The 24,610-nt window shown below is 37.7% G+C and overlaps 1 protein-coding gene across 1 annotated transcript; it reads right to left on the minus strand.

Moving 5' to 3' along the window:
• Positions 1-643: 643 nt before the first annotated feature.
• On the minus strand, positions 644-8,119 carry LOC104603069 (single-stranded DNA-binding protein, mitochondrial-like). The gene is made up of 4 exons (XM_010267002.3): positions 7,676-8,119; positions 7,342-7,568; positions 5,689-5,789; positions 644-1,156 (listed from the first exon to the last, which is right to left on the minus strand). Exons 1-4 carry the CDS (start codon positions 7,925-7,927, stop codon positions 1,077-1,079), a joined length of 660 nt encoding a protein of 219 aa, XP_010265304.1. The 5' UTR covers positions 7,928-8,119; the 3' UTR covers positions 644-1,076.
• Between the last annotated feature and the right edge of the window lie 16,491 nt (positions 8,120-24,610).

The raw sequence follows: 24,610 nt of genomic DNA on the forward strand, positions 1-24,610 counted from the left end.
CCATATATCCCACATAAATCTAAAAAAAACATAAATATCTTGATCAAATGGGAACCAAAATCCCATTAACTAATTTCCCATCTTCTCAAAATCAAAAAAAAGGAACGATCCTTATATATATAACCACCTGAGTGTGAAATTACATGATGTTTAAGATGTATGATGAGAATCATGTTGTATGTTAGTGATACAACAAAACAAATCATGCTGCTAATGGATTGGATCCATTCAGAATACTTGAGGCCCAAATTTGATTTGGAAATGAGACTAAGGTTCAAAAAGTATGAATAGGATACTTCTTATATACAAGTATATAATAATCTTATCATCTTGGAGTTACCGAAAAGATAATATATATATATATATATATATATATATTAACGCCTAACCACATTTAAACGTCAATAACCGGGGTAGAGACTAGAGATGCTCTGGTTCAATTGCTGATATCCCATATACAAATTTGCATCTTGTGACCTTCTATATCTTGCTTTGTGGTTGTGATTTGGGCAACGATGGGCAGGTCTTAATCAAGAGATAGATCATCCTTGATATAATGTAACAGGAACAAACACATGATCTTTCTATTAAATGCAATTCTAGTAGTTGAGCTCTGGTCACTTGCACAGTTTGACACCCAGAATGTTGGAAGTTGGAACTGCGGCCAAACCAAATCATATAGAAAATGAGATAGACAAGTGATTATACAAAAATAATTTGTCTAAAAAGCATGTTCGTTTTGGATTAGGAGGTTCCCCACAATGACTTAATTTGGAAGACAAGACTTGAGCCATAGCCAAATCGTATCTTCTTTCTTCCCAATTTCCAATGAGGTAAAAATAGTGCACGCTATAGAAAGACAATACGAAGACCTCTTAAAGGAATTAAACAATGAATTCATCTAATCCTTCATGTTAACACTTTTCCAGTCAAATGCAAGCATGTAAGCATTGTTTCATGCCTTCATTTTCAGTGTATTGCTAATTGTTAGTTTGTCATCTTCATTTCTGAGCTTTAACGATTGTCATTTTCAATCTCTGAAGTCTGAACCACTGCCTCATTCTCCAAATATCCTTTCAGTAATAGCCAACACTTCTCAATTCTTTTTGTGTTGGTTGCGTGGCATCACCATCCTTGCTGAGAAATAGAAAACGACCTGCAACATATTGAACTCACAAGTAAATTCCAAAATTAAACTATACCCTCAATTAACTTGCATGCCTCCTTTGTTCACCACGCAACTACAGAATAACAGTTAGTTTTCCTTATTGCTAAAGCAAGAATCTAACAAAAATCCCATTTGTGTTCAAAATTTTATTAATTATGAACAAAAATTAAAAAAAATAATGCTTATTTATATTCTTTCTCCCTGTTATTAGAAATGAATCTTGGTTAGTGATTATATGTTGTCCAAAAACCAAATAGATAAATGATTAATTAAATAAAATTAAAGTACAAAAATAAGGGGAAAAATAAAACAAAAAAGCATTTGATTTTTAGTGAGGATCTCCTAAATAAATAATAACAAGCAATAGAATGCTGGTGGATGTCTAAAAGCCATATAGTGCTGCTTGGTTCAAAGATTTTAAACATAATTACCTATTTCATAAAACCCACACGAACCATGAATTAATGTGTTATGTAGCCAAATTAGACACTTTTTCTCATGGAAAAACAAAGAAGGATAAAAGGAATCTAAATTTCATAACTTGTAAATTGAACCATAACCGCAACTAGATAATTATAAAATGGTTTTATATGGCTACTATAGCTTCTAAGCAGCATTATAACAGTACAGACCCATAAACCAATCATAAATGATCTTCCTTGCATGTAACAGTCCTATTGCTGTTAATATCAAGACATTATTATGTCTGAATATGGTCATGACAAAATAGCTTTGAACATTATTTTCTGTCAAATTGAATACATAAAATAAAATATCTTAATAGTAAAATAATTTGAAAACATTAGAAATATAGAAAACATACCCATCATTATAACAACCCTTGAAAATGTACAAGGTATTCGGTAGTGTATTCATTAAAAAAAAAAAAAAGGTACTCAGTAGTGTCAGACTTGTAAGTTTCATCGCATAAAACTTTGTCCAGTTCTATTACAACACAGTGAAAGTTAATATGTACTATATATAAAAATGTGAATGTAGTGTGAAACTTTTTTGGACTAAAATTACCCTCTATTTCTTTGTTTGAGAAGGGGTATAAAAGTCATTTTATTATAGCTTTAATAGCTACTATAATGGCCATATTTGTGCATTGAACCGGTTAATCCATCTCTAATTGTAAGGGTTGAAAATATAATTTCAATTATTACTTTCCACCCTGTTTAATCCCCCCTCATTAAGTCTTATACTTAAAAGTATTAACTCTCATTTTCTCTTATTAAATCCTATATTTAAGTTATTTTTCACCAATAAATGGTAGTAATTAAATCTATCTCAATATTTTTAACAATATAAAAACAACAACATTTTTTATCCAAGTGATGGCTAAGCAATTCAGCCATTGGAATCAAATTGATAAACCTATGAAGTCATAGTTAGATAATAAAATTTTTAAAATATAAATAAATATAGAAAATTACAAAATGTAAAAAAAAACACACATTTATGATAATTTTATTAATCAAATTAAAAAAAATGTGTAACAAAAAGAATTATTTTTATTGATAATGAAAATGAAATACATACTTTAGAACTGACCAAAATTGAAATCATTTTACTATTTAGCAAATATCAAAAGTTCAACCTTTGGGTCAAATGTATTAACATTTAATGTCATAAATAAATAATAAAAATACATAAATGTTGCAAAAAAAAATTCAGGCACATCTATAATATTAATTAATTATCATATTAAACAAAAAGCATGTGTGACATATCGGAATTATTTTTACACAAATATAAAACAAATATAGAAAAAATTGAGCATATCTATAATTCTATATTTACACTTTTATTAAAAACCGACCCAAAAACGGAACGCTTTGGCTTCCAGTTTCTTAGTCAGTGGTTCAACCATCACCACGACACTACTTGCCCTCTTCTTACATCTCTCTCATCTCTCAAATATCTCTTAAATCCCAGATCATTTGATTTATTGGTGTATCCTATATTTTAATATAAGATCAGTGTTTGATCTCTCATCTCTTGCATCAATTTTTCAATTTCTTCACTGAAGTTGCAATTATTTTTATGTTTCAACTTAAAAAGAATCACAAGAATGAGAAAACTCAAAATCAAAATGGAATAACTAAAAACCCTAACTAATTTTAGCCATTGAGAATAATCGAGCAAGATTTTGATATATAAAAGTTTCTTTTATCATTTTTTATTTTATAATTTCTATTTTTAAAATAAATAAAAAATTGGAATTAGTTTCAAAGCAACCCAAGAACCGTTAATTGGGTCAAACATTTTAACGATTAAACTAATTGGATCAGCAATTCTCTAACCATTTCAACAATTTTTTTTTGTAAAATAGCGGTTCAGAGCCAAAACAAAACTAGTGACCTGACCAGTTCCCCAGCCAAAACAGTTCAACTATTCGATCTGGTCTGATTTTTAAAACATTGAATAAAATACTCATTTTTGAATTTAATCCCCATTTAATTGTAAGGTTTAAATTGTAAATTGAACTACTACTTTTCACGCCATTCAATTCTCTATATTTAAATCTTACATTCTTCTGATAAATGAACAAAAGAAAAAAAAATATCTATACTATATATAAAAGTGTGGATGCAGAGTGAAAGTTTTTTGGACCAAAATTGCCATCTATTTCTTTGTTTGATAAAGGGTATGAAAGTCATTTTATTACATATTTAATGCCAACTTTTAATGGCTACTAAAATGCCCATATTTGTCTATTTATTACATCTCTAATGTAAGGGTTGAATATGTAACTTCAGTTATTACATTCAACCTCATTTAATCTCCTTTCATTAAGCCTTATACTTAAAGGCATTAACTCCCATTTTCTATTAAATCCTATATTTGAGTTATTTTTCACCAATAAATTTACTAATTAGATCTATGTCAATATTTTTAACAATATAAACGCATATATTTTAAAATTGGCTAAAAAACAAAAACATTATTTATCCAAGTGATGGTTAATCAATCCAACCATTCGAATTAAATTGATAAACCTATGAAGTCATAGTTAGGTAATAAAATTTTTGAAATATAAATAAATATAGAAATTTACAAAAGTGTAGAAAAAAAACTGGATGCGTTTATGATACCTTTATTAATCAAATTAAAAAATAAGTGTAACAAAAAAAATTATTTTTATTGATAATGAAAATGAAATGCATACTTTAGAACTGACCAAAAATGAAATTATTTTACTATTTGGAAAAGATAAATAGTTCAACATTTGGGTCAAATGTATTAACATTTAATGTCATAAGTAAATAAATAAAAATTAATAAAATATAAAAATACATAAATGTTGCAAAAAAACATTCAGGCACATGTATAACATTAATCAATTATCATATTAAACAAAAAGTAAGCGTGACATATCGGAATTATTTTTACACAGAAATATTAAGAAAATATAGAAAAAAAAAAATTGAACACATCTATAATTCTATATTTACACTACTTTTAAAAATATAAATAAGATTCTGTAACTTTCTCTTAACTAAAATACTCATTTTTGAATTTAGCATATATTTAATTGTGAGGTTTAAATTGCAAGTTGAACTACTACTTTTCACCTCATTCAATTCCCTCTATTTAAATCTTACATTTTTTTATAAATGAACAGAAAATAAAAGATACTTGAGACTTCACAAATCGATCCGATTATCATATATAGGTGTTTATGTAATCAGATTTGGATTTTGCAATATGTATCTGATTAATAATAAAAAGCAAAAAATATATAAAAACAAAAAATAAAAATACGTATTTATAGAGATTTTTGGATTCATTATTACTATCATTATCATCATCTGGTACCACGTACAAAGCACGTGCAAGCTTACTATTAAAGCATAAAGAGTAGTTATTTATAAGCCACTCTACCAGCTAGGCAACTACTATTGGCTCCGGCTATAAAACCCGCTTCACTGAATGTTGGATTAAATAATTTGGTGACAGATGGTTTTTCCAATAGTGCAGAATATGGAATGGAAAATTGGAGATATGTAGTTGGTCATTTCTCCCCTTGCAGTTCATATTGGTCAGCAGGGTCTGCTCCCTCGTCTTTTTCATCCAAGTCCTGCTCACTCTCTATTGTGATGCTATCCCTTCTCTATGACTAAACTGGCTTCTATTCCTCATCCCACAAAAAAAAAAGAAAATAACAAAAAGAGTGTTGGTTTGACACATGTTCAATCCACTTCATTATTTAAGAAAGTCAAGACCTTTTTCTACTTTACAATTCGGGTCCTAATTGATTGAACTAAGGCCTAACTGCCTAAGATTGGCCCATGAACTACACTTGGCCAAGGCTACATCCAGTCCAACCTGGGATTTTGAAATCTGAATAAACATCTTACAGAATATTCAAGAGCTGTACAGTGTGCAAAATGAAAATAGCAGAGAAAAGCTAGTATGTATCACATCAAACCAAATGTCAAAAGGAAACTAGAGAACAAAATTCAAGCAACCTGGGTCAACAAAAAACACTAAACAGAAGAGAGTGGCATCTATACCATCTTGACGAATCGCTATCTCTCTTATTCGCCTAACAATTCCAGTTAGTGGATCACTAAAGATTTTGGTCTCCAAGTTCCCCTCCAAATATAATATAGACCTACAAAACCATAGACCATAAGAACAATGTAGGAACCAATTAAAGCATTAATTAAAAAAAAAAAAATCAATGCTAGGGCTAAGGAGTAAAAGTATGACAAATGTCCAATATGACTCTAGAGCCTAATTCCATTCAAAAGGTTTATAATTGGAGCATATAAACAGAATTACTCTTCAAACCAAGAAGATAGGAAGCATATATTATGCATTACGGCCAAATCCATAGAGAGTACAGGTGTCAGAAACTTTTGTTAAGGGTTTTCGACAACTCAATAGAGAGTACACATGAACTTGGATTGATTATATATATAATAACAAGTTCGCGTCAGTTGTCTTCTTTGGCAATTATTGCACTAACTCTGAAATATTAGCTGCCAGGACTATAAATGAAGTACATCTGCATGAGATAGAAGATAATAGAAGATAAGCATTACTCAAAACATAGTAGAACTATTCCTTGCATCATGAAGTGAATTAAGTCAAATTTAGATTTAAAAAAAAAAAAGCATTCCAAAGTTGCTTCCTCAGCTGAAACAGAAATAAAAACATCCAAAAATGCATGGTGACAGTGAATATAAACACAGCTTAGCTTAGATAATTAATGTATGCTAGGGCAACTAAGCAAATCAATTAAAAATAGGGCAAAATGCATTCTGTTTTATGGAAGATAAGCAAACGAACATCGAACAACACTTGGATAGATGCTTACAATAAACCCAGTCGATTAAAAACTAAGGAACTAAATGTCTCTCACCCAGGTTTAACGTGCTTAAAGACAAGTCGGCCCAATCTCTCAGGGTGGACGGCAACTCTGTGCCATTGAAGGAACCAATTAAAGCATTGATTAAAAAAAAAAAAAAAAAAAACCAATGCTAGGGCTAAGGAGTAAAAGTATGACAAATGTCCAATATGACTCTAGAGCCTAATTCCATTCAAAAGGTCTATAATTGGAGCATATAAACAGAATTACTCTTCAAACCAAGAAGATAGGAAGCATATATTATGCATCATGGCCAAATCCATAGAGAGTACAGGTGTCAGAAACTTTTGTTAAGGGTTGTCGACAACTCAATAGAGAGTACACATGAACTTGGATTGATTATATATATAATAACAAGTTCGCGTCAGTTGTCTTCTTTGGCAATTATTGCACTAACTCTGAAATATTAGCTGCCAGGACTATAAATGAAGTACATCTGCATGAGATAGAAGATAATAGAAAATAAGCATTACTCAAAACATAGTAGAACTATTCCTTGCATCATGAAGTGAATTAAGTCAAATTTAGATTTAAAAAAAAAAAAACATTCCAAAGTTGCTTCCTCAGCTGAAACAGAAATAAAAACATCCAAAAATGCATGGTGACAGTGAATATAAACACAGCTTAGCTTAGGTAATTAATGTATGCTAGGGCAACTAAGCAAATCAATTAAAAATAGGGCAAAATGCATTCTGTTTTATGGAAGATAAGCAAACGAACATCGAACAACACTTGGATAGATGCTTACAATAAACCCAGTCGATTAAAAACTAAGGAACTGAATGTCTCTCACCCAGGTTTAACGTGCTTAAAGACAAGTTGGCCCAATCTCTCAGGGTGGACGGCAACTCTGTGCCATTGAACAGCACAGCGATCGGCGTATTGCCTCGGGTCCTCATCCTCGAATGGCCTCCGATTGTTACGGATTCCACCAGTCCCCAAAGAGAACATAGTAATAAGCCGACCGCTACTCAACCGCTTCTGAACCGGGCTCTGCCCTGCCTGCCCAACCAAAATCGCCTGGAAAGAGTACACTGCTAGCTAATAAATCAAAAGGGGATAAACGGGGAAATGAAAGAGCTTACGTCAACACGAGAACAATCCTAATAGTTCTCGCATGAATGTACCTTGTAAACCCCAATATCTATGCCGTTCTCTAGGGGCCTTTGCTGTGCAGGTCGTCGCTGGTTCGAGTCCGTGGAGGACGACGATGACGACGGCGAGGAGGAGGAGGAGGAGTTTCTGTCAAATCCGGGGCTGGAATCTTCCAGGTTAGGTACATCATTGGAGGCAATATTTGTGCAGAAACTCGTTGAATGCTGAGAGGGTTTTGCAGTGAGTATAAAAGAACGAGACAGCCTTCTCGATAAGGAAGCCATGGAGGACTACGCTGATGGTTCTTCTTTGCCGGTTCTCGCTTTGGCGTTGGCCTTAAACCCTCGAACACTCGACGTGTTGTCTCTCTGATAGCAAGAGCCCGTGCACAGCAAAGGAGAACACGGTGCCGCACTCAAACCGGGCTAAAACGAAAGAGAGCGGATACTACTTAGGCAAAATTCCACTAGGGTAGTGTGAGGTTAGGCTTGCTATTATCGCCACATAGGCATTGGCGTTTATTGAAACAATTCAAATAAATGATAGAAAATTGAGACGCTTTGATACGGGGCATTTATGAAAATATAAAATTCTTGTTTCTCCGGATGCCCTAGCATTTCTTGAAACTAAATGCTAGTGTGATAATTAATCTGAAATGAATAAAAAATATTTAAAGTGAAGTTCAACCAAACAAAAAAACATTAAACATTTAAAATAAAAAAGTATAAATAAATGTTTAAAGTGAAAATGTACAAACAAATGGGGTATTCATGAACGCCCACGGAACCAAATACATACTTTGTATATCCAAACTTTCAAACGTGTCACTGCAATATCTAAATTTTTTAAAAGTGTTAAATTGATCCTTGTTGTTAATCGACCGTCAGTTATCTATTCAAAATGTCAAAACTACCCTTCAAAATAAGACATTATTCATTATCTTCTGCCTTGATACTAGACCGGTTATCTTCAAAGAAAAAAAAAGAAAGAAAAAAATATGAAATATAATAAAGTGAAACAATGATTGGAAGCAAAGAAATAACTAAACAATAATGTGTTTCAAATCTAAAGGTATAAGACAATGACTTCATTAATCTAGAATCCCAAACACCTCAACCAGTTCAATCTCAATGTATAAGACAATGAATATTGTCTTCTTTTAAAGAATAATTTTAACATTTTCAATAGATAACTGACGATCGATTAACGGTAATGACCAACTTGACACTTTTTTGAAAATTTAGGTATGCTAATGACACATTTGAGTTTAGGTAATAACTTGATGGTACCCCAAAATTCATGATACTAATTAGAATTTTCCCAATATATATTATATTATTATGAAATTAGTGTTATCTCCATCTAGTAAATGGAATATACTCGTGCGAGTATATCAATTGTCTCACGTGCAAGCATTTCGTGTGTATAAAATGACCTCAAAATAAATAGGTGCAATGTGTAAAGTAAGCTCTCGACATGTGCAATATCTTTCTCCTCTTTCTCTCTCTCACACACACACACACAATTGGCAAGTCAAAGCGTCAATGGCACAAACCACACCCAACAATAGGATCGGAGGGCCGACCAATTAGTGGAACCGAGTATAGCTAATGTCAAGTAGTGCCAGGTGGAACTAGCATAACCATGATTCTCAATGCCCCCTTCACAACAACCTCCTCGTTCTCGGCTACTGTTGTTGGTGGCTTTTTGGCTCTCGATTGTTGTCGCTTTTCATCGCTTATGTTTTTTTTGTTTGGCAATGATGATGCACGATCTGGAAGCTCCTAGTTGGAGGTCTGCCTGTATGTACTTGCATGTCAAGCTGGATCAATCTACAAAATAGTGCTCAGAGGGACCGGGGTGGAAGACCTGGTGAGGTCGCTCCGATGCTTAAGTCAGTACTCGGTGTGTTTGAAAGCTAGTATGGGTGCTAGAGAGCTTGAATGTGAGTAATCGTGCGTACCTGGACCCTGGAGGGGCTAATGCCCTTATATAGCTGAGCTATCATGGGTCTCGCGAAAACGGTTCCGGGATTTTTGACATGAGTGGATGAGATCCGTTTCCGCTTTAGTCGGGAGGTAACGTGCCAGTCAATGAAATTTATCGTCGCCACCCGATCTGGGCAGGGAGAGGATAAGGCCTGTCATTACGCAGTGTGATCCCATGACATTCGAAGCCCGCTGGGAAGCTTCTGGAGTCGATTATGTGTCACTTCGATTCTTAGGCCTCAAACTGGATTAGGCACCAAAGTGCCTTTATCCCGAGGTGATTTTATGCTGAGGTGGCTTTATGCCGAGGTGGTCGAACATCCGAACTCTGTAAACTATTGACTAGGCTCCCCTTGTTAAGTTGTCATTCTACAAGCAAATCGCGTCCACGTGACCTTTACTTACTAGGTCGTGCCAAATTACCCCTCATCAATTTTCCCCCACTCCTCGTGCCAAGGGTCCTGACCCGGTGCGGGGAGTTCATGACGAGCCCAGGTGGATTTGGCACGAAGTCTAGGTGATGTGGAGGGCGGGTCGTTGGTCGAACTTGTTTGACTATTAGGCTCAACCAGTAAGTGACCCAGATCGCGTATCAAGTATGCGCGGACGTCAAGCCGATTATAGTCTCTGCGGATGTCAAAATGTGCGCTAAACTGATTTCAACCTCAAGAGGCGTGCAGCCGGTTTTCCTAGGAGTCGTTGGATCGTGTAGATCTTGATCGTTGATTCCTGGATATACTAGTTAAAAATAGGGGCCAAAGGGCCCATTTTCTTCGCCACAAAACTATGAATCCAAAATCCTTGAGGTCGCGTTCAAGTATCCCAGTTCAGTGTCAATTATTCCTGGGTCCGAGGTCGTCTCGCTTTCTTCGGTCTTCTTTTGGTGAGCCCGTCTCCCTTTGCTTTTTGAGTTCGTTATCCTTTCCATTAATATGTCTAGCCTTAGCTTAGATAGCCTTATAGATGGGAGCGGTGAGTCCGTTGGGGCTGAGGTGGGTACCTCGGCACAAATCGTGGAGCATCATCCTGCCGAAGTGGGCACTTCAGCACAGGATGCGGACTCCGATCCATCCGAGGCAAGCTCACCTTGGCGAGAGTGAGAAGCTTCTGGCAAATCGGCCTCCACCTCACACCGAGGTTGTTTGCCAGACAGTTTCGGTCTGACTACAATGACAGCGGATAGGCTTCTATCCTTAGTAGCTCTGGTACAAACTCCCCAATGACTTTGTAAATAGCCTTTCCTTAAGCAACTTTCCTTGGGATCATGGTCGCAATGAGATCGTGGTCTTCGAGGAGCAGCTCGTAGCCGGTCTGTGTCTTCCACTCCACCCTTTTATAGTCGAAGTTGTTAAATTATTTGACATTGCCATATACCAACTACACCCGAACTCCATTCGTAACATCGTAGGTACCATTTCCCTTTTCCACGATTACAACCGTCCCATAGACCTTGACATATTCTCTTCGATCTTTTCCATCAAGAAGAACTCATCCTGTGTTCTACCCGAGCACAAGCGAAGTTACTATTTGTCCCCTTGCCCCGGGTACAAGCTGTTGCACGAGCTCCCTAACAAGGTCCCAACCTGAAAGAGGCACTACTTCGTGGTCTGTAACACTGATGGGTGCCCTTTCCCGACTCATTGGAGAGCAGCCATCTAGGACCCCGACGTCAGACTGGACCCAAAGACAAGGGAGTTCGAAAACTTCGTGACCGAGGAAAAACTCGTGCAAGCGTTTTAAGCCCTCCTGGTAGGTCGCTACTTGTTGTACTTTTTTCGTTTATTTTACTTTAGTGTTGTATTTGACTTAGTTCGTTACTTGTCGCAGTTGCCATGGATGACATCCCTGCCGATGAGCTCTTCGGGAGCATGCAAAAGGAGAAGAAGAAAAAGATGGCCTCCAAGAAGGCTCACCTCCATACTGAGACTACCACCACTGAGGTCGCCGCCTCTGCGCCCAAACACCCACTCGTCACTGAACAGCCTCCCGTAATTGATTTGGTTGACGAGGACCCGGACAAGGCCACTCCACCCCGCGTACCAATGACCGCCACCTCTTTGGGCAACGATACTTCAGTTCGGAGCATTTTGACTCCAAAGTTTGGCCTTCTCAAGAGCAAGGACGCGGTGTTTGCCGATGAGGTCGCTCATTGGGCTGACTTGCTGGTTGCTCAGCTCGGGGCCCGAGCGGCCACACATTGTATGGTGGTATGTACTTAAACTTAGCCTTTAAGTTGCCTTATACTTAGATTTTTCTGCATACTAATGCTTGTTTTCTTCTTTTGGCAGGTGAACTTCTCTATCCACGCCTTGGCCTATCAATCCGAGGTGAACATAAAGCGAGCTCTCGACGCCGAAGAGTCCTCCCAAAGTGCCCACTATGAGCTCAACTTAGCTCGCAACGAGATCAACAAGCTGAAAAATGACACGTGAGCTAAGAATGAGCTACTGACTCTACTGATGACGGAGAAAAAGCAGCTCAAGGAGCGCGAGGCAGCACTGGAGAGGGAGAACGAGAACCTCGACTCACGTGAAAGAGTGAACAGAAATCCTGCTTCAGGTGATGGAGGAGGCCAAGGTCAAGGCGGTCGAGGAGTATAAGCCTTTGGCGGAGCTTCGAAAGAGATTGGTCGCGGTTGGGACAGCGGGCTACCGCAAGGGGTTTAAGCTTAGTAGGTGGTTGACCCGGCGTGAATTTCCCCACCTTGACCTCAGTGCCATCACCACGTCCAAGATCACCAAGGAGATAGCCGTTGAAGCTGCCAAGGATCCGGACTCCGAGGTGGAAAGCGACGACGACCTCAATGACAAGACGACGGGAGAGGGAGAGGAGGCAGATGTTGCCGAGGATCGCATCAAGAGATATCCGCCTACTAAGGCCTCCATTGGGGATGAGGAGGCCCGAACTAACTGATGCCTCTTTTCTTGGACCCCCCTTGTAAATACTTGATGTTCTGAGCCTCCAAGCTCAGCTAAACAATTGTGATATTTCTCTCTCTCTCTCTCTCTCTCTCTCTCTCTCTCTCTCTCGCTTTTTTCCTTTTCTTTTTACTATGTACTCAAAGCATTTTATCAATGGAATACAAGTACTCTACAAACTCCTTGTGTGCAAAAATTTTCCGAAGTATAGATTTTTCTTGAACTTGAATAGGAACAATCATTATTGTATGTCGGGGTGAGCAAACGCTGTAGGGTATGCATGCCCGACCTGTTTGCGCTCGGGCTAATTTGTCCTACCTATGCCAAAGCGACTGGGTTTTAATGAGCCCGTGCTGGAGAGGCGACTGGGTCATAAACAGTCTATGCCGAAGAGGCAATTAGGACTTCTCTGCCCAAGCCGAAGAGGCAACTGGGACGGAGTCTGCCTGTGCCGAAGAGGCGGCTAGGACTTATTGTAGTGTCGAGATCTTCTGTTTGCTTGGCATCGGCACCGTGGCCCTTAGGCTTATGGGAGTGACTCATAGTCCTCTCTCCAGCTCGTCATCTTTTTGACCAGTTCGGTGGTCCCATGGACTTGGGAGAATTTTACCTTGGAGTTGTGGACTCATAAGTAATACCTTTTTAGGTTTGTTGATGTTCCATGCTCAAGGTACCTGCTTCCCTTCCAAAGTCTCGAGCTCATACGTGCCTTCCCCCAACACCTATGTTATGCGGTATGGACCTTCCCAATTCGATCCGAGCTTACCCATGTCGGTTTCAAGTACCAAAACTTTATGGAGGACTAGATCATCGACACGAAACCATCGCTTCTTGACCCGGGCGTTATAGTACCGAGCTACTCTCTGCTGGTATGCCGTAGTCCAGGTGTAGGTTAGGTCTCGCACCTCCTATACTAGGTCTAGGTTGGTACGAAGCTCGCCATTTTTTGCTTCCTCATCATAAGCCTCAAGTCGCAATGTGGGTACCTCGATCTCTGTCGGGATCACCGCCTCTGTACAATATGTGAGGTTGAAGGGGATCTCACCCATCGCGGTCTTGATGGTAGTTCGGTAGGCCCAATGAACACACTGGGCAACTCGTCCACCCACAACCCTTTTCGTCACCTCGGCCTGCCCGTTTGCTTATGGATGTGCTACCGAAGTGAAGTTCTGTTGAATCCCCATCTCGGTGCGTACGCCAACTTCTCAATGTTGGGGTATCTGGTCTCTACATCTTGCAGCACTTTATTTACATAGTAGACAGGTCATTGGACCCGGTCTACCTCTCTGATTAATACCGAGTTGACTACCTCGTCACTCGCGGAGAGGTACAACTTCAATACATCTCCTTCCTCAGGTCGGGTTAAAACTGGGGCTATACTTAGGTACATTTTCAGCTCATAAAACGCGAGTTGACACTCTTCAGTCCATTCGAAAGTCTCATGTCTTTTTGATTTCCTTAAAAAAGGGGAGGCACTGACCTGCCGACTTAGACATGAAACGACTTAGGGCTGCTTCCCGGCCAGTCAGCCTCTGGACTTCTTTTATTTTTTGAGGTGGTCTCATATCTAGGATTGCCTTTATTTTTTCAGGGTTAGCTTCGATACCCCGTCGGTTGACTATGTAGCCTAGGAATTTACCCAAAGTGACTTCGAAGACACACTTATTCGGATTTACTTTCATATTATATTTTCTTAAAATTTGAAAAACAACATCTAAATTGTTAATTAAAGATCTAGAGAATTGGGTCTTTACGACCATGTCGTCAACAAAACACTCCACTTTATTGCCAATCAAAGGTTCGAGAATTTTGTTTACAAGTCACTGCAAAGTTGCTCAAGCGTTTTTCAAACCAAAGGGCATAACTTTATAACAGTATAGCCCAAGTTCGGTTACAAAAACAGTTTTGTCTTGGTCAGCTGTGTATCCTAATTTGATTATAGCCGGAGTTGGTGTCCATGAAACTCAACAACTTGTGCCCTGAGGTCGCGTATACCAGGCGGTCAATTATGGGCAGGGGGAAGCAATCCTTTGAGCAGGCTCTGATTAGGTTGGTGTAATCGACGCACATGTGCCACTCGCCATTGGCTTTCTTCACTAGCACAAGGTTTGCGACTCAGCTCGGGTAGTGGACCTCCCTGATGAAGTTTGCCGTGAGGAGTTTCTCGACCTCCTCATTGACTACCCTCCACCGCTCCGGGGCGAGGTAGCGTTTTCTTTATCTGGCTGGCCTAATTAGAGGGTCCACATTAAGTTTGTGAGTTATGACGCTAAGGTCAATTATGGGCATTTCTGACGTGGAACAGGCAAAAACATCTAAATTGTTAAGTAAAAACCTTACTAGCTATGTTCGGAGCGGTTCGCTTACTAGTGCACCAATCTGGAGAGTCCTGGTCGGTTCGGTCTCGGACATCGATATGTGGACCGTCTCTTCTATCGGGGCAGCTCGCTCCTCATTGTAGTTTGTTGGTCGCTCCAGTTTGACGTCTTCTGCCAATTTTGCCTTTCCATTAAGGGCAGCCACATAACACTTATGAGACTCGAGCTGGTTGCCTCGTACTACCCCCACTCCGTAATCCGTTGGGAAATTCATCGCGAGATAGTAAGTTGACACTATGCGCATAAAACATGTGTAATAGGATGACCTATGATTGCGTTGTTGGGGAATGGAGTTGTGACCACCAAGAATGTTTGCTCAAACTGGACAATATTCGGCCACGTTCCCGCCTCCACTAGTACTGTAATGTGACCTATAGGCATGGCTTCCTCTCCGTTGAACCCTACTAGTGGGGCATCTACTGGTTTTAGATCGCTCTACTGCAGTTGCAACTTGTCAAAGGTTCCTTTGAAGAGGATATCGGCTGAACTGCCAGAGTCCACCAAGATTTGCTTTACTTAAAAGTCAATGATGATCTTCTTCACGACTAGGGCGTCATCATGAGGATACTGAATCCCACGAGCATCGTCCTCGGTAAAGTAGATTGGTTCTTTGGGTGGGTTCTCTACTTCATGCTCCAGTTCTCGGACTAACATTTTCCCAGCTGCTACTGTGCACCCCGCTACAATAGATCCTCCAAATATCATATTAATCACCCTACGGATCAGTCTTTCTTTTGGTAGCGGGCAAGGTGGCTGCTCGTTCTGTCAGTACTCTCTGGGGCGTCTTTTTTCTGAGCTCCCTATCAATTCCCCTGTTCTTTTTCCTTATGCAAAATGTACAAGATGTACTTATTCAAGTACCCACGATGGATTAGCTCTTCGATCTCATCGCGGAGGTTTCTACAGTTTTCTATGATGTGACCATGGTCCCGATGAAAGTGACAATAGACGTTCGGGTTCCTGGTTGTTGGGTCTCCACGGAGCTTGGGTGGCCATTTGACGATAAAGGAGTCTTTGATGGCCATTAGGATTTGTCCTCGCTTAACGTTCAGGGGAATATAGTTCGTTCTCTCCACTGGAGAACTTACTTTTTTTTCTTTTCTTGTTGTTCGTTACTTCTTCCTCTTTTCTCCTGGCTAGTTGTCGGTTTTCAGGTTTATCTCTTCTTTTGTGCTGATAAGGTAATCGACCAACTTGAGGAACTCGATGATGTTCTTTGGCTTGTTGGCCATGACGTTTCACTTGAATTCTTTGTGGGTGATTCCTTTGTGCGCTACGGTGAGACGTACTGCTGGGTAAAGGTCCGGTATCTGCAGGCATGTCTCGTTGAAGCGCTTGATGTAGCTTCGAATTGACTCTCCTTCCCTTTGCACCATGTTCAAAAGGCTCTCATGTGACTTTGGGCACTTCTTACTAGTAATGAAGTGGGTCGTAAACATATCCGCGAATTGCGCCCAGTTTTTTATGGAACTCGACGTGAGGTTTTTGTACCAGGTCCGAACTACTACTCTTAATGTGGTGGAGAAAGCCATGCACATACAAGCCTCGTCGGCCCTGACGAGATGCATCTGTGACAAGAATGTGTCTATGAGATCGTTGGGATCAAAGGACCCATTGTACTTGTCTAGTGGTTGTACCTTAAAATCTTTCAGCATTGGGACCGCTAGGAGCTCGGGTGATAGGGGGAAGGCCATATCAAAAGAACAGGCGTTGTTCCTGTGGCCACTGAACTCACCCCCTCTCTTTCTCGACCTTGATCTGCTGGATGGTTGGGCTTCGGTGGTGGATCATTCCTTATTGATGAACGACGAGTCTTATGACGTCGCCGTTGCTGCTTCTTTGGTGGATCGACATTTGTACTGGCGGCCTCTATGTTGTTAGGTACTTTGATCTTACTCTAAATAGTAGGGTGAGGTGGTTCAAAGATTCTCCTCACCACTTCTTCTTCGTCGCACGCTCGGTGCTGGCTGTTGTGCGGAATCGAGGGGTCTCTTCTCGAGCCTGGGTCTCAGGCCTCAAGCTAACAATCTACATGAGAAACTTGCTGACTATGCTTATCGGGCTGGCTGGGTTCGAGCCTATCCCTCGAACTCTCTCAACGGAAAGTGGGGGAGTACATCGATCGCCTACTATACCCCGCGACGGGGTCCATCCTGAGGGAGAGACTAGTACCTGCGAAGTTTGCTCCCCGACGGGGGGGGAGACTGGCGGACGTTCTGGTGAGTTCGGTACTGATTATGGTTATGGATTTGCCCTTGATGATGGTTTGTTGGCTGGCTTGGTTGAAGTGGTGGGAACTGCCGCTAATATTGTTCATAAAAATAGTACTGCTAGAATTGATGGATCTGTTGCATTTGGATTTGCATATTCAAACGCTCTAGACGAGGTCGTTGAACTGGGAGTGACCGATCCCAGGGGGAATCACGGAAGGCTCCGAGAATGTGGCGTTCACTTAGGGGAGCGAGACACTCACCTGTTGGGTAGTGTGTGGCACGAACAGTGATGGAACCCCGGAGGCAATCGGGGGAATGGTGAACTGACTGATAGTCACTGAGGATCCTTAGGGAGCGACTATCTGCTGCTCTTGCCCCCCGGTAATGTTCATGTCACTTTTTCCGTTTGTGGTTGGATGATGCCATTGAGGTTGAAACTAAGTTTGAGACTATAAATAGAATTGGGATGACCTTTTGATCATTTCTCACAGACGACGCCAATTGATGATGCGCGATCTGGAAGCTCATATCTGGAGGTCTGTCTGGACGTACTTGCGTGTCAAGCTAGATCAATCTGCAAAACAGTGTTAAGAGGGACCGAGGTGGAAGACCCAGTGAGGTCACTCCGATGCTTAAGTTAGTACTCGGTGTGTTTGCGAGCTAGTATGGATGCTAGAGAGCTTGAATGTGAGTAATCGCGCGTAACTGGACCCTGGAGGGTATCATGGGTCTCGCGAAACGGTTCCAGGATTTTTGGCCTGAGTGGATGATATTCATTTTTGCTTTAGTCGAGGGTTAACATGCTAGTAATGAAGTTTATCGTCGCCGCCTGATCCGGGCGGGGAGAGGATAAGGCCTGCCATTACGCGGCATGATCCCATGACATTCGGAGTCCGCTATGAATCTTCTGGAGTATATTACGTGTCAGTTTGGTTCCTGGGCCCCGAACTGGATAAGGCACCGAGGTGCCTTTATCTCGATGTGACTTTATGTCGAGGTGGCCGAACATCCGAACTCTGTAAACTGCTGACTAGGCTCCCCTTGCTGAGTTGTCATTCTACGGGCAAGTCGCTTCCACGTGACCTTTACTTACTAGGTCATGCCAAAATACCCCTCATCAGGCAGGGTTAGTGGTTGTTATTGTGGTGGGTGTGAGTGGTGAGGGTGGCCAATGAAGGTGGTGGTGGTTGACAACGACGGTGGTGGCGACCAATGGTCATAGGAGGTGCTAGTTGTCACCACTTCTTCATCGCTTATGTTTTTTTTTTTGGGGCATGGTCGATCGTTGGTTGACGGCGACTGGTGGTCATGGGAGGTGCCGATGGTTAACCAGCTACGGTGGGGGTGGCTTTCTAGCTTTCAGTTGTTGTCACTTATTGTTAGAGGGAGATTCAAATTTTCAAGAATCTCTCTCCTCCCTCTCTTGTTTTTTGTCTTTTCCCCTTCCCACCTTTGAGTGCATGGGAAGACTCTTGTCTCACATTACTTGGTAAAGGAGTGGAAGTAGAGTATATTTGTAGTTTTGTTATCTTTATGGGTAAGGACCAATAGGAGGAGAGCATTATAGATATTCCATGCATGTGAGGGGGGTTGGGGGTGCTTTTCCCATGCGCAGGCGCGGGAGCGTGTAAGTGCTTGCGCGATGCACTGAATTATTTTGTTTCAATCGAATTAAACATTTTCAATTTAAAATGTGTCTCTTCATTTTCGAATTTAATTTTTTTTAATAAAAAATGTTTTCTCCTATTCGTGTCTATTCTTCCTCCTTGTGCCTCTTCGAGCAGGTGCACTGTTCTGAAGAGGCTCCTATCTGAAATGACACATCTGTGTCCATTTGGGTCTGAGAGCATTTTATAAGAAGAGTGTTGGCTGACTCAGTCAACACACAACATTTTTGACAGTCTTCTTCTTTGTCCTCTTTATGAAATCTGAGCATCATATTTTTTGTGATTCGTGGAGGTCTAGTAAGCGACTGCACGCCTACTAGTGGCATGTGAGCTATTTTATCTTTGTGTATGATTTGCGATCACCCGGTTGCACCGTAGGGGGCAAATGCGGTTTTAAGGAGAGTAACCAAGTGGCGCGACTCAACCCTCATTTTCCTGCAATTCCTGGTTTTGAGATTCTGCAACATCACATCATTGCAATTTTGGTTTGGAAAGTGATTACCGATAAGTTTCATTCTGCCTTTTTTTTATTTTTACAACAATCTTAAAACCGCATTTATGGAACCTATCTCTGCTAACCCCTTCATGAGGAACCAGATACTATTAATAGTTCCCGATTTATCTAAAATTGAATCTTTCAATGGAACCAACTACAAGCGTTGGAGACAACGCCTGTTGTTTACCTTATAGCAGTTAGGGGTAGCATTTGCTTTCGCCGAACCAAACCCAACTAAACATGGAGGAACCAACCCGTTCTATTGTTGTAGAACATTGGACTACAGCCGACCACCTCTGCACCAACCATATTCTCAATTGCCTGCCAAATGAACTATATAATGTTTATTCTTCCTATAACTTTGCATATGAAATTTGGAATGCATTGGACAATAAGTTTGCTCTGGAAAATGTCAGAAATAAAAAAAAATATGTAATTGCCAATTTCATGCTCTTCACCATGAAAGAAGACATTGACGTGTCTGCCCAAATAGATGAGTTACAGGTTCTTGTGGGGGAACTAACAAAATAAGGCATGGTACTGCTAGATGAATTCATTATCGGTTCTCTCATAGAGAAACTGCCACATACACGGAATTTTAAGACCACTATGAAGCATAAGAGGAATAACACTACTTTGGACCAAGTAGTGGTCCGAATTAAGATAGAATAAAAAGAACATAAAGAAATATGAGGTTCTTTTATACACACTACTTTGGACCAATCTGGTGGAGAAAAAGACTGCAAAGTTCAAAAATAACTTGAATGTGATAAATGATCATAAATTCAAGAAGCAACAAAATAAAGGAAAATGCTATGTATGTGGCAAACCCAGACATTACAATAAGGATTGTCAGTACCAAAAGTATGACTATGGAAAATCGAAAGTCAATTTGATTAAGGATGATATCGCTGTCGTGGTAACTGAGGTAAACTTAGTTGATAAGCCGAAGGAGTGGGTACTGGACATTGGTGCTACCAAGCACATATGTGGGGACCGTAATTCCTTCTATGAGTATACAACTCAGTCTAAAGGATAGCAAGTTTTCATGATAAACTCACAAACTTTAAAGGTCATCAACAAAGGAAATGTGCTCCTGAAACTGACTTCAAGAAAAATCCTAATGCTGAATGATGTGCTACATGTGCTACAACGGTGGCACAGGAAGACAGGGGGGAGAGAGAGCGAAAGCAAGAGAGGAGGAACCACTGCTATTGCAAGTTGCAACGACGGTGGTAGAAATATAGGAGAGAGGGGGGGGAGAGAGAGAGAGAGTGAGATAGTGTAGCGACGGACCTAAGGTGGAGCTTCATAAGTCACTGCGAAGGTTCGATTCAAGTTAAATGAAGAATAAAAACATGTAATATTAATTTTTTTTGAGGGCATTTATGTTTTTTATGCACCTCTCAATTACGTCTGAACGCATAAGTGCTAGGCTATTAACTTAAAATTTCAGATCTGAACAAATATTTCAGATCAATTTTAGACGCAATACCAAATGAGTCTGATGTCTGGAAAGCAAGTTTTACAAACACCAAACCTCTAAAAAGTGTTATCAAACGGGACCTCAACCTCTCAACCCTTAATGATCAAACATTGCCCGACAATGAAGGACCTCTCCCCTGGTTTCAAGGTGCAATGTTGCACTCTCTGCTCGGATGGGTCCCGGGAATTAAAACATTTTTGCAAACATTTTTCTTGAAACATAATGTGTATATATTATCATATAAATATGTTTTGCAAAACAAGTCTCGAACAAGTTTAAAATCAACTGCCGTCAATTTTGGTTTATATCAGAGAGAGTGCAATCTTGATCATTCATTTTGTCTGACAAAGGGGCTGATCTTGTCACTATGATCACCACTCGAGTGAATTCTCAGACTGCCCCAACATGGTCATGTTTTGACCCCCAAAGGATCTCACTGATTGGCATATCAAAGATAGCCCAATCCGACAACTAGTGCAATACCATAATCGAGTCTAGGGGTTATGTGTAACTTTTCAATTTTGCCCACCAATTTTTAAGGTCCAGGGCATAACTAGAAATTGGTTCGGGTTTAGTGTTTCAAACAAACACACACTGCATGTGATTTGGGTCTAACATTGGCAGTTGAGACAGACTGCCCCAACATTATTGGCAGCACATTAGTGTTACATTCTAAACTACCACGAATCTCGTAAGTGTTTAGTTTAAGGGTAATTCCACATAAACACACCAAATATAACATGAATCAATTAAATACTTTTATTCATTTACAATAAATGGATGTGTACATCAATCTGATTGGAGCTAAATGCATACACTATCTAACAAAAATATCTATTCAAAACACAAAAAATCAATAGGTTTAAGAATATTCATGTTATTTATAAATCAATATTTTTACAAATTTCATCATGAAATTATGTAGTAACAATATAAATTATAATTTCACGAATTATTCAAATAATAAAAATTTAACATTAAAAAATAAAACATTATTTAAATATTTTAACAACTAAAAATCTTAAAAAACATTAAAAATAGTTAAATAATATAACAAAATATTGAATATTACTTAATAACATTCAAATAATGAAAATTTTTAAATATTTTACAAATTATTTATATATTTAAATAACAAAATATTTAACATGAAAAAATTAAATAGTTAAAATAACGAAATTATGTAATAAATTAAAAAAATTCTTAAAAGTGGAAAAATAATTATAATAGAATTCATAATATTCATATTAATAATAATTTAATATTTTACAAAATTAATAACGAATTATGTAATAATAGTACAATTATAATTTTATGGATTATTATATTTCATATTTCAAGAATTTAAATAACAATATTAATTCAATAACTAAATAATATTGTAAATAACTAATTTAACTTATATCAATTAATAATTATAGAAAATAACTATCAATAAAATTATATTTATTAGTAATAATTTTACAATAGTAGTGTATATTCATTATATATTTATATATACTATAATTAATATTTATTTTATTTTTAGTAATTATTTATTATTTTTATAAATATGTATTCAATAATTATTTATAAATGTTTTTTTTTGTTACTTATAGAAAATTATCAATAATTATTGTAGATTAAAAAAAATATTATTTAACTTTTGAAATTTCATTTATCGTATTTATTGTATTTTTGTTATAAATTTATTTTTAGTAATTATATATTTTTTATAATTTATAGATTAATACTTATTAGAGATTAAGCTTTTATTTAAGATTACACTATTTATTGACTAATTTAGTATATTTTCAGTATTTGTTATATTTTTGTAATTATTGTATTTTTATTATATATCTATTATATTTTCATTATAAACTCATTTTCAATGATTGTGTATGTTTGCTATAAATTTTCAAAAATGATTGGAGATTAAACTATTGTTATTTATTAGATATTAGACTATAAATTTAGTTGAAATTATGAGTGTTCAATGATTGTGTATGTTTGCCAATCAAATTGATCTGGTCAAGTTCGTAGTTTGTCACTCGAAACCAATTAACAATTAGTGAAAATCCACCAACTCGGGTTGTATCGATTTGGGTTTATTGTTTAACTTTCGCTTAACAAAGCATGGATCCCCGTCACCATGCCTCTCATTGCTCCATTATCTCCATTCTGCATTCTCTTTGACTTTCTTTTCTCTCCCCTTCCCACCACTCCCATTAAGCCATGTCATCTAACTACCAAAAAATATTCATATAATCTCTCTCCTAAGGTATCTCATTTAAACTAATAGGAAAGTATAATGTTGACTCATTCCCTAATCAATTCCTAAAATACATCCCCAATCAATATCCATTCTCCCTCATTTAAAATATTCTTATTAATTAATAAATAGTTGAATACGGTTAATATTTAATCCCACCCATATTCAATGAGTATTAAATAGTGTTATTACCAAAAGTTAATAAATATGTTTTGTAAATTACCATAAATTAAATATTCTTATTAATACGGTTAGTAAATTACAAAAAATTAATAAATATTGTTATTAATTAACTCATTAACAACATTTTATAGAAATTGAAAACTCTTTAATTAATTTATATAAAATTGATAATTATATTTAATAATTATAAAAGAGTATAAAATTTTAGTTATTGTTATTATTATAATTAATAACCAAATACAAATAGGGGTACAAAATACTACAATGTTAGAAAATGAAATTATTAATTATTTTATATTGAAAAATAAAAGATAAATTAGTGTAATTTTGTTAGTAAACTACCAATAAAAAAGTATATTTAATAACAATTTAAAAAATTTTCAATAAATCCCCATAGTTACACAAATGTAATATTTTTTTAAAAAATTTTCATAAAATAACATTTTTGAAATTAAAAGATATAAAGTATTTGAAAGTTTATTTAAAATGCATTAAATAATTATGAAAAATTATTAAAATATTTTGGAAATTTTAGGAAAATTTATTACATTTTATAGATTTTGAAAAACCATTAAAAATTTATGTAATTTTCATTGCAAATTATTGAAAATTATTAAAGATAAATGACTATGGGAAATGGAAAACTATAATTTGAACAAATAATTAAGATAAATCAATACAATATTGGAAAAAGAAAATTATTGGTTAGTTTATATTCGAATTTTTAAGATAAATTAGTACAACTCTATAAGTAAATCATTTAAAAAGAGAATAAATTATTTCATAAAAATTTAAATAAATTTTCAAATTTACACATGTACAATAAAATTTTCATAAAATTATATTTTTGAATATTAAAGACAATTTGATCTACTTTTATAAATTTACCATGTGTTTGATACTCAATATATCATTTTGATAATTTCTATCATCAAATTGAATATTGGGCTGACGATGATAGTGTTTTCAAAATTGGATCAAACTAGATTGTTAGACCGGAAAGATTGGGAACTGGACACCGTTTCACCTCAAAACCACTCTTTGTCCAAAAATCGTTTATTTGGTTAGTAAACCGTTGACTTGGGTGGTCGAACTGTCAACCTAGACAACAATTTTTGGCCTTTTTTGTTTTTTTATTTTTTTGTTAGAGCGGGTCATCCATTCGAACTGAACAATCAGACCGTTTGACCCCGAAATGGTTCCCTATCCAGTCCAATTTTAAACACCTTGGACGGGGAGTGGAATTCCTTGCGTTGAGCTTTGCTTGGTGTGCGGTATGGCCTAGCCCATGGCCCGACCCATGGACCAGCCTGACCCATAGCATGGCATGGGCCTGTGTGGGTTCAAGTCGTGGGCCATGCTGAATCGACCCCCTCAAATTACTGGG

The sequence above is a fragment of the Nelumbo nucifera genome, chromosome 4, assembly GCF_055504915.1.
Source record: "Nelumbo nucifera cultivar China Antique chromosome 4, China Antique-T2T, whole genome shotgun sequence".
Lineage (NCBI taxonomy): Eukaryota > Viridiplantae > Streptophyta > Magnoliopsida > Proteales > Nelumbonaceae > Nelumbo > Nelumbo nucifera.